At 37.4% G+C, this 14949-nt stretch overlaps 1 protein-coding gene across 2 annotated transcripts; it reads right to left on the reverse strand.

Annotated features, from left to right (window-relative positions):
- Positions 1–512: 512 nt before the first annotated feature.
- Positions 513–13469, reverse strand: sppl2 (signal peptide peptidase-like 2). Of its 2 annotated transcripts, none has more exons than XR_014627769.1 (15): positions 13341–13469; positions 12178–12294; positions 11812–11994; positions 11645–11734; positions 11372–11511; positions 11109–11251; positions 10915–11011; positions 10716–10832; positions 10542–10623; positions 10381–10455; positions 10228–10290; positions 10039–10138; positions 9566–9643; positions 9181–9416; positions 513–1782 (listed from the first exon to the last, which is right to left on the reverse strand). XR_014627769.1 is itself a non-coding variant. In XM_084412329.1 (15 exons), the coding sequence occupies exons 1-15, from the start codon at positions 13386–13388 to the stop codon at positions 1612–1614; spliced, it is 1665 nt and encodes a 554-aa protein (XP_084268455.1). In that variant the 5' UTR covers positions 13389–13469; the 3' UTR covers positions 513–1611. The 2 variants fall into 2 exon arrangements, 1 of the variants encoding a protein (XP_084268455.1); XM_084412329.1 differs by having other exon boundaries at positions 9256–9416.
- Between the last annotated feature and the right edge of the window lie 1480 nt (positions 13470–14949).

Genomic DNA, 14949 nt, shown 5'->3' on the forward strand with positions numbered 1-14949 from the left:
CTGAAAAGGACCTTGGTCACTGTGCGCTTGCATTTTATGAAAAGAGCACCATGACCATTTATGAATGAAAGAAAAACTAAGGACTGAGATTTTTCATCATTTTAGTCTTAAATTTGTTCAATTTATGTTAAAAAGAAGAAAAAAAGCTATTTTGCCCAGGGCTCGACAACCTTTGACATGAAGTGCCTTGTGTTTTTTTTGTGCGTGTTCATTATGCAATTTGGCCTTTAGCTCAGTGCGGCTCATTTCATGCACAATAGTTTAAGAGACAAAAATGCTTTTTCCCCCCAGCTTGGTCATAGTTCAACATTAGCCTGGAGTTGGAATTCATAGCGAGTCCAGTGAACCTGGTGAGAGTAAGACACTATTACACTTTACCAAATACTTTTTGATGTGGGTGAAAAATGCCAAGATCTAGATGCAAGTATTTTGCAAGTGCTGTCACATTAAAACACCACAATACACAAGTTTATAACACAATGCATTATTCCTTTAATGTATGCACTTTTCAAAATCAGACTTTTACAGCATATGTTGATCTGTTGATTTATTAATACTGCAGGAGTATTAATAAATGGACAGAACTTGATTACTACTTGTCCAGGTTATTCCACATGATCATGGTGTACCCAAGTCAAAAAGATTTCAATGAGACAACAGCACAACATAAACTTCTTAAATAAACTCCATGTAACTTCAGATCGTTAAATCATACACAAAGACATATCAGTGCTTTACACTGGAAAAACAACTTTAAAAAAAAAAGTACCATGAATACAAAATTCCTACTATAAAACTGAAGGACTGTCACTCAACAGATGGGCAGGAAAGTATCCTTTAAAAATGCACTTCAGTTTGTATTTAAAGACCTCAGATATCCCTTCCATCAAGTAAACAGCACATTCTAAATACAATGAATATGATCTATATCAATGCAACTGAAGTTGAAGTCACAAACCAATAAGGATATTTTTGTTCAATTATGTGGCCATGTATAACAGTACTGCTCTTAATTATACAGCATAGTGTAATATAAACTATTAACAATCTCAGTCCACAGCATTCGCATCTCAGAACTAGGGATGAAACTAATAAATCATTATTCCCGAAGCCTTTGGCTCATTCGGTCCTTATTAGCACCGTATTTTAAAGGATGTGACACTTCAGCGCTGTTGTGACAAGAACCCGTCACTAATGCATTATCAACTGGAAGCCAAATAGAATTTTTCTTTTTTTTTGCGAGCGGTCTTGAATTTTCTGGACATTTGTTTTAAAATGTCTAGCTGCACTTTGTTTCATTTACAGTCTATTTACAAACAAAAAGAAGAGAGAGAACAAAATGAACACAGAGTTGAAATCCTTGTGAAGAAGATTAAAGCTGTCCCTTCGACGCTCTCCTAATACCATCAAACGTAAAACTTGAAACAAGTTGGATGAAGCACAGCAGGTGTTGTGTCTCCTCCTCGTGTTTTAGGTTTAAACAGACTGTATTATTTCAAAAGCTTAAAACAAGTGCACTGAGATTCATACTGCTCAAGTCTATTACATATATGGTCAGATATATAACTGACTTCAAAAAAAGATTAGCATCCTTCCAGTCTTTTGTTTTTATTAAGTAGATGCATCTGTAAGATGCGGAACTTCCACGTGGGCTGGTGGAGGAGGGTCCTCACTCTGATTGGTCGTTTCAGAGTCCGGCGGCTCCGGATTGGACTGGGGTTCATCTGTGGACGGTCCTGGGGTTTGAGTACAGTTGATTTGCTCCATCACAATTGGAGGAGGCTGAGGAAGAAATGAGAGAGAGACAGAAAAGTAAAACTGATTCATAAATAATTTATATTATGTACATTACATAAATATTTGAGGTCAGTAAGACTTTTTTTTTTTTTAAAGAAATTATTAAGAGATTAATCAAAGACACATTCAATTGATCAAAAGTGATCCAAGACATTTATAATGTTAAAAGATTTCTATTTCAAATAAATGATTAACCTTTCTAGTCATCAAATATTTCCACAAATATATGAAGCAGCACAACTTTTTTCAATATTGATAAGAAGAAAAAAAATGTTTCTTGAGCAGCAAATCAGCATATTAGAATGATTTCTGAATGATCGTGTGACACTGAAGACTGGAGAAATGATGCTGAAAATTCAGCTTTGTCATCACACAGGAATAAATTACATGTTAAAATATATTTTAAAATAGAAAAAAAGGTTTCCTGTGTTTTTGATCAAATAAATGCAGCCTTGGTGAGAATAAGACACTCACTTGGCTTACCAGAAGAATAATATTAAAGAATCACTTCGCTGAGAAGTAAGAATGAGAAAATGGTTTCTGATCTATGACTAAAGCCCTATTCGGGTGGTAATCGTTTCTCAAGTGGACGTCGGTAAAAATACATTTGCACGGCACCTCAGAGATCAAACTCACGGGCGATTTATTGACTATGGAGTAGCGAGTTTTGTCATCCTACGAACCCGCGACCGCACTGCTCACGTGGTCAGTCACGTGATTGTCTGCTGTAAATAAAATGTCATATGTTTGGAACAAAGGCACAGTGGCAGCTGGCACACCTAAAATAGATGCAGAATTATTTTTTAAAGTCTTAATAAAAATGTTTTTCTAAACTTGGCCTATTGTTGTTTACTTACAATATTTGTTCATTTAAAATGTATTTAAATTTTGGTGATCAACCAATCCGCAAACAGCCGCTGACAGTAACAAGGTTGTGCTGTTATTGAGGCTCGCGCCTCATGAGAAATGGAAAGAAAAAAATGAGCGCAACTCACACAAAGAAACTCAGTGAACATACAGCAGTAAAAATTAATGTGGAGTTTTTATATTTATAACATATGATATGATACAGTTAAGCAACATCACACACCACGAGTGCTGAATACCATCACGATTGAAAATGTGACACTGATTTCATATGAGAGTTCAATAAACAAGTAATTAATATCAAGTCGCTTACATTTTAGACACAATATTGCCTGTTTTTGTTCTATTTGAGCTGCGAAAATAGTTCCAAACAAAGATCAAAGCAGAACCACAGCGCATCTCATAACCGCATTACTGAATGATTCAGCGTTTTGAACGAATCGGTTGAGTCAAAGATTCAATGATCCATTAAATAACTGCCTCATTCCTGAACGATTCAGCCATTTGAACGAATCGTTTGAATAAATGGCTCAATGACGCCCCCTACTGGTGGTTTAGTTTCGTGTTTAAAAGAATAATTCTTTTCAATATTTCATACTTGTATATTCAAAAAAAAAATTAAAAATATTTCTCATAACATTATTTAATGCAGTTGTAATTCTTCAGTGTAAATTAATTAATTTGATTGGTAACAGGCATATAGTTTCTTATTATTCCAATTTAATTTATTGATCAAATTTAAGAATTTAAAATGAAAGATGAAGCATATATTTAAAACGGTTAGGGAAAAATGCTCTTTATAAAAAGGTTAAAATATCATAAATATGCAGATTTAAATATGTCAAAGCTGACTGAACACTGATGAGAATATTACTTCAGAATAAATTATATTTACAACACACAAAAAAAAAAAAAAATTCTGGACAAGCAATTTTTTTACTTGGACAAGTGGATGACAGAATTACTTGTTCGAAGGACAAGCACACGAAAAGGCTTAATGTTGAGCCCTGAGTTAGGCTATCATTTATATAGTATGAATATATAGTGGCGAGCCTGAGTATAGTTTTACACATCAGCCCAGTCTATTCTGTAAAGTTAGTGATACGCATGGTCGGGTTTTTTGCACATTAATCTGATAATAAATGTGGCACACCCAGTTTTTCTAATGCACACCCAGATACTCTTTTCTGGCTACGCTAGTGGCTTGGAATAATACGAATAAATTTGTATTTAATTTAATAATAGGAAAATAATGTTCTATTTAATTATTTGATTCTCATTTTTAAAAATAGGAAGCTAGATGTGAGTATGCTATATTCGAAATGGTTCTTATATTCTTGCATTTTATCTCAAAAAGGATGTCATTTTATAAAAATATGGAAATTAGCAGAAACAAGTTAATGCAGCCTCTTTATTTCCTGTCAAAATAAAGCTGCATGGTTTGTATTTTCAATGTTGTGTATAATAGACTACATATTTTTAAATTGTATCATATATTGCTGTCACAATAACGGCCCATTTTAAAAAACATTCTGGATTCGGATGGCAATAAAAAAAATAAAAAAAAATCACAGACTAACCCCTGTAAATGTTAAAAATACCCTACGACCCCATGAGAAACTATTACCGTCCGAATAGGGCTTTAGTGAAGGAGCGAACACTCAGAGGAGATGACAAGGATCAGATTCTTCTCTACATCATACAGAAAATCACCATAGATCAACTCAAGACCAACCAATCTCCAGGCCGATTATTAGATTATAAAAGCATAAGCACTGTTAGCTAAAGAGCTGAGGAAATTTAACATAAGCCCTCTTCCGGTACACAGATCTCTTACCAGACCTAAAGGAGAGATCTGGTGTTTATCAACCCATAGTGAGTTAAACAGTGATTTAAACTCGTGTATATCAGTCTGTGGCACAGCATTTCCTGTTACTGTGGTTTAGAGCAAAACTAAATTTGGATTTAATAAATGCAGTCTAACAGGCATTTGTCTAAAGCCTTCAAAATCCCTGTAAAATCTTTTATACAGAAGGTAGAGTTTCCATTTAGGATCTCTGGGATCTATGCCACAGACGTTTCTAAACATCTTTAAACAAATGCCTGTGAAATCAAAGAATGTAAATGGATGATTGTGTGATCACGGATTGATTCATCCAAAAAATTCAATTCAATTCAATTCAATTCAATTACTCTCTCATGTCGTTCCAAACCTGTGAGACTTCGGAACACAAATGAAGATATCTACATTTCTGTCCCATTGAAAGTCTATTCACCCAAAAATTTGATGCTTCAAAACATTCAAAAAAAGATCGTAAAAGAAATCGATATAAATTGATCGGTTTAATTCAAGTCTTCTGAAGAGACACTATTGCTTTATATGATGAGTAAAAACTACATTACCCATGATGCTGTACAGAAAATTACACCAATCAGTGAGTCGAAAAAAGCGTCAAAATAGCTCTTTAGCTCCGCCGAGTCGATCTCTCTAAGCTCTCAAAATACTTAAATGTTTCTATATACCTATTTTACTATTTATAGGTATGTGTTTGGGTAAAATTAACATTTTTGTTTTATTCTATAAACTACTGACAGCATTTCTCCCAAATTCCAAATAAAAATATTGTCATTTAGAGCATTTATTTGCAGAAAATGACAACTGGTCAAAATAACAAAAAAGATGCAGTGTTGTCAGACCTCGAATTATGGAAAGAAAATAAGTTGATATTCATTTTTAAACACAATACTAATGTTTTAACTTAGGAAGAGTTCATAAAAGAGTTCAATATTATCAAAAGAGTTGAAAAGGAAAGTTTTGAGTGAGGAAAAGAAGGGTTCAGTTCTGGCTTTACTGGCAGAGGGATACAGTGAGCGTCCGGTTGCTTCCATCCTTAAAATTTCAAAGACAGCGGTTCATAAGAACAAGGTCAAGCAGCAGACATTGGGGACAACAAAGCTACAGACCAGCAGAGGGCGAAAACGACTCTCCACTGACCGGGATGACCGCCAACTCATGCAAATGTCACTCAACAACCGTAGGATGACATCAAGTGACCTACAAAAAGAATGGTAAACAGCAGCTGGGGTGAAGTGCACGGCGAGGACGGTTGGAAACAGGCTCCTGGGGGCTGAAGTCGTGCAAAGCTAGAAAAAAAGCCCTTCATCAATGAGAAGCAAAGAAGAGCCAGGCTGAGGTTTGGACTGTAGAGGACTGGAGTAAAGTCATCTTCTCTGATGAGTCCAATTTTCAGTTTTGTCCAACACCTGGTCGTCTAATGGTTAGACGGAGACCTGGAGAGGCCTAAAAGCCACATTGTCTCGCACCCACTGTGAAATTTGGTGGAGGATCGGTGATGATCTGGGGGTGCTTCACCAGGGCTGGAATCGGGCAGATTTGTCTTTGTGAAGTCCACCTGAATGGACATGCGGTTGACAAATCACACAAGGGCAATGATAACACCATGCAGCCATAACAACCTCTGCTCACAATCTCAGCTGAGCCCTACCCACAGAGCTCACCACAGACAGACTGTGACATATTAGAACTGCTCCAAGATTCAGCACCCAAGGACGACTTCCTGGAAAACAGCCAGGACAGCATATTACAGCCGCCGATTACACCAGAGCAACAGCCCCTCTCACCAGACACGCTATCCCTCTCTCCAGCATCTCCACTTCTGTGCTTCTCAGAGAAAATGGAAGAACTGGTGTATGCTGGAACCAAACTATCCCACTCTTTTGCTGCGAGCCCCGAGATATCAACCAAAAAACGTCAGGCCCCGCAACCACCAAAGCCTGCGGGCCCAGCTCGCCCTCCCCATCCTCCTGTGAGAGCTCTTCGGCCTCTGCCACAACGCCAGGGCCCACACCCTCCTCTATCTGCTCGAGGTGAACCAAAAACAACTGATACCAGCTCTCAGTGATATGTGTCGGGTCCCTGCTATGATAACAGTAACTTTCTCAAATGTTTACAGAACAAGCAGGAACCCAGTGTGCCTGGATCTTTCTCTATTGATGTTCTATTACATGATAGAAAGTCTAAGGCTTTCAAAAGCCGTACAGCAAACCCAACTAATCTGGTGCCTATTACACGTCAAACTAAGATTGCAAACTATAATCACTTCTAGTCAACGACTTAACCACAAACAACCTGGATTTTATGTTTCTAAATGAAACATGTCTAGAAGACAGCAACAATCCTCAATGAAACATCCCCTCCTAACTTTACTTTTATGAGTGTCTGCAGAGCTGTTAGGAGAGGTGGGGCTGTAGCTGCTCTTTTTAAAGAAGTCTATCAATGCAAGCAAATATCATCTGGGAATTACAAGTCTTTCGAATATCTGGGTATTGTGTTAAAAGGTGTTCCACGCATTTTACTTATTATTTACAGGCCTCCAAAATACTCTCCATCCTTTGCTGAGGACTTTACAGAACTGTTATCAGCAATTACCTCAGAGTTTGACTGTTTTGCCATTGCTGGAGATTTTAACATTCACATAGATAATGCAGAAATCAAAACTGTTTTAAGAACTTTTGATCTGACTCAGCATGTACATGGACCCACACACAATCGTGGACACACTCTAGATTTACTTATCAATAAGGGTCTAAACATTTCATCGATTGTTATTAAAGGGATAGTTCACCCAAAAATGAAAATTCTGTCATCATTTACTCACCCTCAAGTTGTTCCAAACCTGTATGAGTTTCTTTGTTCTGCTGAACACAAAGAAAGATATTTGGAAGAATGTTTGTAATCAAACAGATCTCGGTCCCCATTGACTTCCATAGTAGGAAAATATATATACTATGGTAGTCAATGGGGACCGAGATCTGTTTGGTTACAAACATTCTTCCAAATATCTTCCTTTGTGTTCAGCAGAACAAAGAAACTCATACAGGTTTGGAACAACTTGAGGGTGAGTAAATGATGACAGAATTTTCATTTTTGAGTGAACTATCCCTTTAAGGATGTAGCACTGTCTGATCATTTCTGTATTATCTTTGATATATTGATCTTTCCTGCCATTGAAGCTAGATCTGTGTCTGTCAAGAAGAGATGCTTAAATGAGAACACTAGTGTAGTATTTATGAAGGCTATATCTTTAACACCAAGCATATCTACTGACACCGTTGATTTTCTCCTTGATTCTTTTAACTCAAAAGTTAAGTGTAATTGATGATATTGCTCCTGTGAAAGTCAGGAAGAAGAGTGGCAAACAAAAAGCACCTTGGAGAAACTCAACAGCAGTGCAAAATATGAAAAGACAATGCAGAAAAGCAGAGCGCATGTGGCGGAAGACTAAACTTGTAGTCCATTATAACATCTGGACAAAGAACAAAGACATAATCTGGACAAGACATAACAAAGAACCATGGTCACAAGCCATCAAACAAAGCCGAGCTGCTTGTATTTTTGCACCAGGATTGGCATAAAGTCACCCAACATCAATGTGAAAGACTGGTGGAGAGCATGCCAAGATGCATGAAAGCTGTGACTGAAAATCAGGGTTATTCCACCAAATATTGACTTCTGAACTCTTCCTAAGTTAAAACATTAGTATTGGTGTTGTTTAAAAATGAATATGAACTTATTTTCTTTCCATTATTTGAGGTCTGACAACACTGCATCTTTTTTGTTATTTTGACCAGCTTCTGGAAATAAATGCTCTAAATGAATGAATGAATGAGGCATTTATATAGCGCTTTCATTTGTACTACTGTACACCCAAAACGCTTTACAAACATATCAGGTGTCTCTCCTCAACCACCACCAGTGTGCAGCATCCACTTGGATGGCAGCACAATATATAGATTACTATATAGATCAGTGGTTAGGACCCACACAGACCACAGATGACAATATTTTTATTTGGAATTTGGGAGAAATGTTGTCAGTAGTTTATAGAATAAAACAAAAATGTTAATTTTACCCAAACACATAAATAGTAAAACCAGAGAAAATGATCATTTTGCAGTGGTCTCTTAATTTTTTTCAGAGCTATATATACATATTTTGCATTAGACTTAAAATATATTGTTTTTAAATATGTAATCAGCATTTGTACATGAAAAGGTTTATATTTCTCCATTTTTAATTTGATTATGCTGTTTGCAATGCTTCACGGGATTTTTTTTGCTATTGTTTGTAATGTTATGATTCACCTCGTAGCTGATTGGCTTGGTACATGGCTTATAATTCTTTAACAAAGGCTTTTTTAAAATCCCTATGGGAGAAATACTTCCGGAACCAGCACTGCTGAAAAAGGGGACGGGAACTAATGCACTTTATGAAGGGAAAGTCTTACGGGTTTGGAACGACGTTTGAGTGTGTGATTGATGACAGAATTTACATTTTTGGGTGAACTAACCCTTTAAGAACAATTATACATATTGTAAATGATCATTTTAATCAGGTTGACACCAAACCCCTCCTTTGATAAAAAGAAGACACCCACAGTAAAAAAGAGAGCAAAATAAGAGCAGAACAAAAACACGTGGGTGGTTTTACTCAACTGTAATTCTAGTAACTGTACATAACCCTAGAACTTTTCCGATCGTAGAAGGCACTCATATCAAACTGGTATTCACCACAAATCCACTTCCTGTCCAGAACAAAGGCAACTCCTTGCGCCACAGTGCCACCGCAAGGCTGGTGAGAAGCGTGCAAGGCACCAGGTATAAGAGGGCAGGCTGACCCATCTGCATCAGAGCCAGAGCCACAAATGTGATGAGAAGACCAATGCCGTAGCCTAAACAAACAGAGATCACATTCACAATCTTTCAATGATACCAAATAACTAAACAAAAGCATGAAAGTAGAAATACTGCTCTACAGTATTTCAGTCAGTGTATTACCACATTGAACATATCTGAATTTAAAAGGTCGTCAATGTCTTACCAATAGTGCAGGCCAGAAAGTATATTCGAGAAGTCTGCATGAGAATGTCAAATCTGTGGCAATACGCTACAAGCAAACCTGAGGAAACAAAATGAAAAGAAGGATATTTTTATGGTCCTTATCAATATGACTAAAATGAAGAAAAGAAAAACAGAAGGCTGTTGAGGCAGAGTTTGATTTCAATTACTTTTCTTAAAAACAAAAACCATATAAAGTATGTAAAATTAGTTTGGCGTAAAATATCGAGAGGTGGCTTGTTGCAAAGAACTTTCCCACAACTAGTTTAATTTCTCATCTGAAAACATGACACAATAATCAGCTTACCAAGTTCAGTGACCTCAATTTTTGGCTACATGAAAACTTCAATTTCAGTTTTGGTAAAAAAATTCATTTTAGTGCATCATCACTTTCTTTCCATGAACCCTGAAAATCTGTTCATCATGCAGCTGATGCAACAACAGTAGTGACGTTACCTGGTACCAAGATATCCCCAAAGCCCAGGAGAGAGAAGGGCCGGTCACACAGGACCAGAGGAGACGAATTTAACCTGGGCACTTTCAGCACCATGGGAAGCTAATGAAGACAAAGATGCTAAAATTGACACCACAAAATAAAACAAAAATGTATTTACATTTATCAACAACAAAAAAACAACTTCCTACCTTTTCATGAGTAGAGGAATCAGAGGGACCAGCCGCCACCTCAACCATGATACTTTCCCCACTCTTCATGGAACAATAAACAAATAGATGCCAAAGAATAAAAAATTCTATTTTGAATCAATTTTAAAAACAAAACTAAGAAGAGCATTGTACCTCAGTTAAGAGTGGTGTTATGAAAACAAAAAACACGTCATACACGAACAGCACGACCAGCAGCAGAGTGCAGGCCTACAAAGAGAAGAAAAATCAATAGGAAATGCATCACCTCCACACACTAAGGTAATCGTCAGCATCCACCAGCATTTTAAACTCACCTTGAAAGTAGGCAGCCTGATTGTTTTCAGCATGTAGAGACAGAAAGCGATGCCTAACGCATCCTGAAGTATCCACGCCCACCTAGGGAACATGATTTTTCATCAGATACCATCCGTAATAGTGCCGAAAGTGTCAAGAGTCTCAAGACCTAAAGTGGTTTTCACTACTCTTACTGGTCTTCGTTGCGGAAAACTCCCCAAGTGACGCTGACTCCTATGCAGAAGGCTGAAAGGACCAGCATGCGCACCTGTGGCCGCTTGTGGCAATATGGCAAGTTATTCTCAGGTATCCTGTCAACGCACAAAGCATCTCCTTCAATACAAAGCCAAAAGGAAAGAATCTTATCTTGTCTTTCTCATGCACATCTCTGACCTGCATTTCCCAAATGGTAGTCTTCGGACAAAAGGCCAAAGACAGCTATACAGACCGACGGCAGATGCCAGACAGAACGTCGCTATAGTCATATACACTGTGAGAGAAATACAGAGGAATAAATCAAATCATCAAGATCAACCGAAGTACACACAGTTTGTTGAAAAACGGTAATACTTAAATGATTTATTTACCCAATTGATCATAGAAGAAATATAAGAGCACCAGCATAGAGCAGCACATGACCACAAACACACAAATCATGATGGGGGTGACGTCAACGATCTCCTCGTCTTGTTTCTCGGCACCGTCGTCCCTTTTGTGCTTCATGTAACGTCTGTCGGCACACATATGTGGGTTTAGTTGAATAAACTCTGCAGGCTGTCAGCTTTATTACTTATTTATCTTGCAACGTGTGCCTCAAGGGCTCACAATGTTACAAGGGCACAATTCTTACTTTTTAATGTCCCTGCTGCCAGCCCAATATCCTCCGACAGCCACTGTGCCCACTGCCATCAGAAAGATGAGCACCATGTTGTAGTCCACCACCGGTTCATTGGGCGCATACATGGCCACCTGCCGTTTCTCCCCAAACGTCTACAAACAGAAATAAGAGAGAAATAAATGCCATAAACTTTTATTGCCTTTGTAATTTCAATGCGATGAGTGTTGAAGTGATTTTGATTGAGCAATTTCAGTCCAAAGACAACCTGCTCTAATGAAAAATTACCTTACTGATGTCCAGCATGTCTTTATAGCTTAGCAAGGCCACTGGGATGCCTATCTCCTCATACTGGGACTTGTTGCCTGAGGGTGGAGTCTGTAAAGCATGTCAAACAAGCTTATTGTGACTCCTGTGAAAATGTTTTAATGACATTAATGGTGTTATAGTCTTACCAGTCTATCTTTGCTGACGATCAGTAGTCCCTTGGCACCATTGATCTGGGCCAATCTGACTTTTTCATAGAAAGTGCAATTTCCTCTCATCACCATTGGGATGCTGTTTGGGAAGCCACCCTCGGGTACATCAGAGGGGGAGCACAGGACAGAGGTGGTGAGATCGTAAGTCTGCAGGCGTGCCTGAAAAAACAATAAAGGATGAATGAGTGCCAGCATTGTGATGATAAATTGTACACTGCAGTTTCAGATACAGCAGGGGTTTCTGTTGGGAATGAGGCCTTTTATCATGAAATCATTACAATCTGAATCTGTGTGTGTATGTGTATATGTGTGTGTGTGTGTAAAATGTAAATTGCTACTAACTGCTTTACTGAGGTCCTGAGGTAGTCGAGCCCACTGAGAGTTGAAGAATATGCAGTAATCTTTGCCTTCACTCTTCCCCTGATCGCTGAAATGTGCCATGCCATATTCACCTAAAACCTTTGAATCAGAATAGATACAGCTCAGGTTATTGGTTAACGGGTTTGTGCATTTCCTCCTTGCTGAAGGAAAAACTGACAATAGGAAAGAAATGTGTAAAAGTCTGAGGGTGACATGAGAGGTGACATGAACATTAATGGACATTAACCATTCATATAGCGAAATGCACAATGAATTATGAATTCTAATTATAAAAAGTTTGACTTTCATTTGACTTTCAAATAAACTGCAGGACCACATTTAGAAATTGTGTTGTTTTTGCTTTAGTGTTACTGAGATGTTATTCATTTTCTTAATATATTACACTATTCAGGAATTTGTTACTGTAAAATGGACTGATAATAACACAGGTAGTATGACAAAAGGCTATATGATGAGTTACAGATCATCATAATTAGCCTTTCCAGAAACTGGACAATAATTACATGAAGACAGAGCTCATTGTGACCCACACAAACACGATACACCATCACGTTAACACATGACACTAAAATTTTAATAACATTAAATGGAATGAACATAATACTCAAAATGTGCATAACTATTAAGGAAAAAATAATACACTACAATAAAAAAAATCATACTTTTTACATCTAATTTAATATAATTTTGGTAAGGTATATGGTAAGGTAACTTACGGTTTACCAACTAAATGGGTTTTGATGTAGCATGTTTACGTTCGTCTTCTGGAAAATTACTGACATTTCCAGTGTACAGTCTCACTGTTTGCAAAATAAATAACCACATTAAAACAAAGGTTTTCCATTATTGATCCAGCAAAAATGACAGTTTGATCGCTCGTTTGATCAGTGTTGTAGATTTGTTTCGCGGTAACAGTGTCATGTCAACAGGAGTGCGAGAGGACTCGGCCGCGCGGGCCCCAAACATGCACGAGCACATCCCTACTGACGTCCACCTAAAGCTAATCGTACATAGCATGTAATTTAGCCAGTAACCATCGGTAAACAAATTACAAACTGGGTACAATCCTGTTGAGAAACCCACCAAAAAGCAAACAGGTTATTTTGTGTCTTCTTGCGTCTTACCTGTTTGAACAAAAGAGCTGCCCAAAGGAGACTTGACAAAAATCTCATGATGCCTGAATATTGTTGTCGTCTCCCCCATCCGCACTGCCCTCCGCAGACTCAACTATCAGCTGTTTAAACATATCCCGCCCACATTTTGCAGTACGTTGCCGATTGGCTACCTTTATCTACTTCCGAACGTCCACTATTGGTCTATTGGCTTTCACTCTAGTCAATCAAATTACGGTCCCGCCTTCACTTCACGTCCACGTCAAAATCGCTTCACGTTCACATTTGTCATTCCTTGGAAACATTATTTCCTACGGTTAATGTACGTAGGTAGGTGTATTGACTTAAAACTAGGCTGCAAAATACATATAGACATTTTTCAATAACAAATGCGTTGTTATTTTTTTTGTTTGACAGATTGAAAAAGTATATGTGTCAAGTCAAGTATATTTGTATAGCGCTTTTCACAATACAGATTGTATCAAAGCAGCTTCACAGTATTAAATTAAAATAATACAACAAGGTTTGTTTCTAGTGGAATTTATTGATTGATCAAATTAAATATCCCCAAAATATCCCCATATGAATATGTGTCACTGCCACATGTAAGGAAATTGCTTAATATACTTCGCCCTTCCTAAAATTTCCATTTGCGCTGTATATTGCATTTTCACACATTGAACTTCAAACTTATGCATCGACGTCACTTTTCTGTTCATTCTTGAAACTAACTTTGCCTTGTCTATAGAATAGCTATTCACTGTTTGGACTGCCGCCTTGAACTTGAGCACGGCCTTTGTTTTTGTTCCTTAATTTTGTTGTTTTATTTTATTTTAATGATCTACATGTTTAGGGTAGAGTGGGGGAAAATGCCCCCCTGGGGTAAAACGCCCCCCACCTGTTTTTCCCAAAATAACCACTAAAAGTAGTCAAGATACATTTTTACTGTTGCTATGCACTACGTTGATAACGGGGATATACAAATCTCTATGGAGAAGCTGACACCAGCGACACATTTGAAGAGAAGAGGATTACATGGTAAATGCTATAATTTTCAGATATTAGTAAATAAGTGTTTAAGAGAATGTTGTTCTGCAGGATATCGCAGTGATGTATGATAGATGAATAGTGAAGTCTGTAGTTTGAGATCATATATTATTTATAAGGAATATAATTATATTTTAAAAATTAAACATTTTTTTAAAAACTCATAGCTTGTGGGGTAAAACGCCCCCCCTGGGGGCATAGTTTCTCTATCATAATTACTATAATAAAATATTTCTGTCTATCAAATCCTTTGTTTTACACTTAATGCAGTATAACTAGGTGGTAAAATCTAAATATTTGAACAAAACATGAAAAAATTACCTCAAGTGAGCATTAACTAGCTAGCTTGCTAGCAAAGTTAGCTCACTGATGGAAGGTAGTTAAATTTGGCTATTTTGGACATTGCTGAAATAAATATTAATATATATACATGTTGATACATTACTTGCCTTTTACCTTTAGAGATTAAAAACTATTGTCTGTTAATTTTGCTGTTGATCTATGAAGCAAACTGGTTGGTAAGAAAGGGGGCATTTTACCCCACCTTGGGGGGCGTTTTACCCCACCGCTGGGG

This window comes from Rutilus rutilus (genome assembly GCF_951802725.1).
Source record: "Rutilus rutilus genome assembly, chromosome: 6".
NCBI lineage: Eukaryota > Metazoa > Chordata > Actinopteri > Cypriniformes > Leuciscidae > Rutilus > Rutilus rutilus.

What these genes read in the sequence shown, in the direction of transcription:
- sppl2 (XM_084412329.1), bottom strand. Translation starts at nt 13,388, where the DNA reads ATGAGATTTTTGTCAAGTCTCCTTTGGGCAGCTCTTTTGTTCAAACAG. An exon ending in ACATGCTGGACATCAGTAAG is followed by an intron (nt 11,512 to 11,644) that starts GTAATTTTTCAT and finishes TTCTGTTTGTAG; the next exon opens with ACGTTTGGGGAGAAACGGCA. An exon ending in CTTTCTGGCCTGCACTATTG is followed by an intron (nt 9,417 to 9,565) that starts GTAAGACATTGA and finishes CTGTTTGTTTAG; the next exon opens with GCTACGGCATTGGTCTTCTC.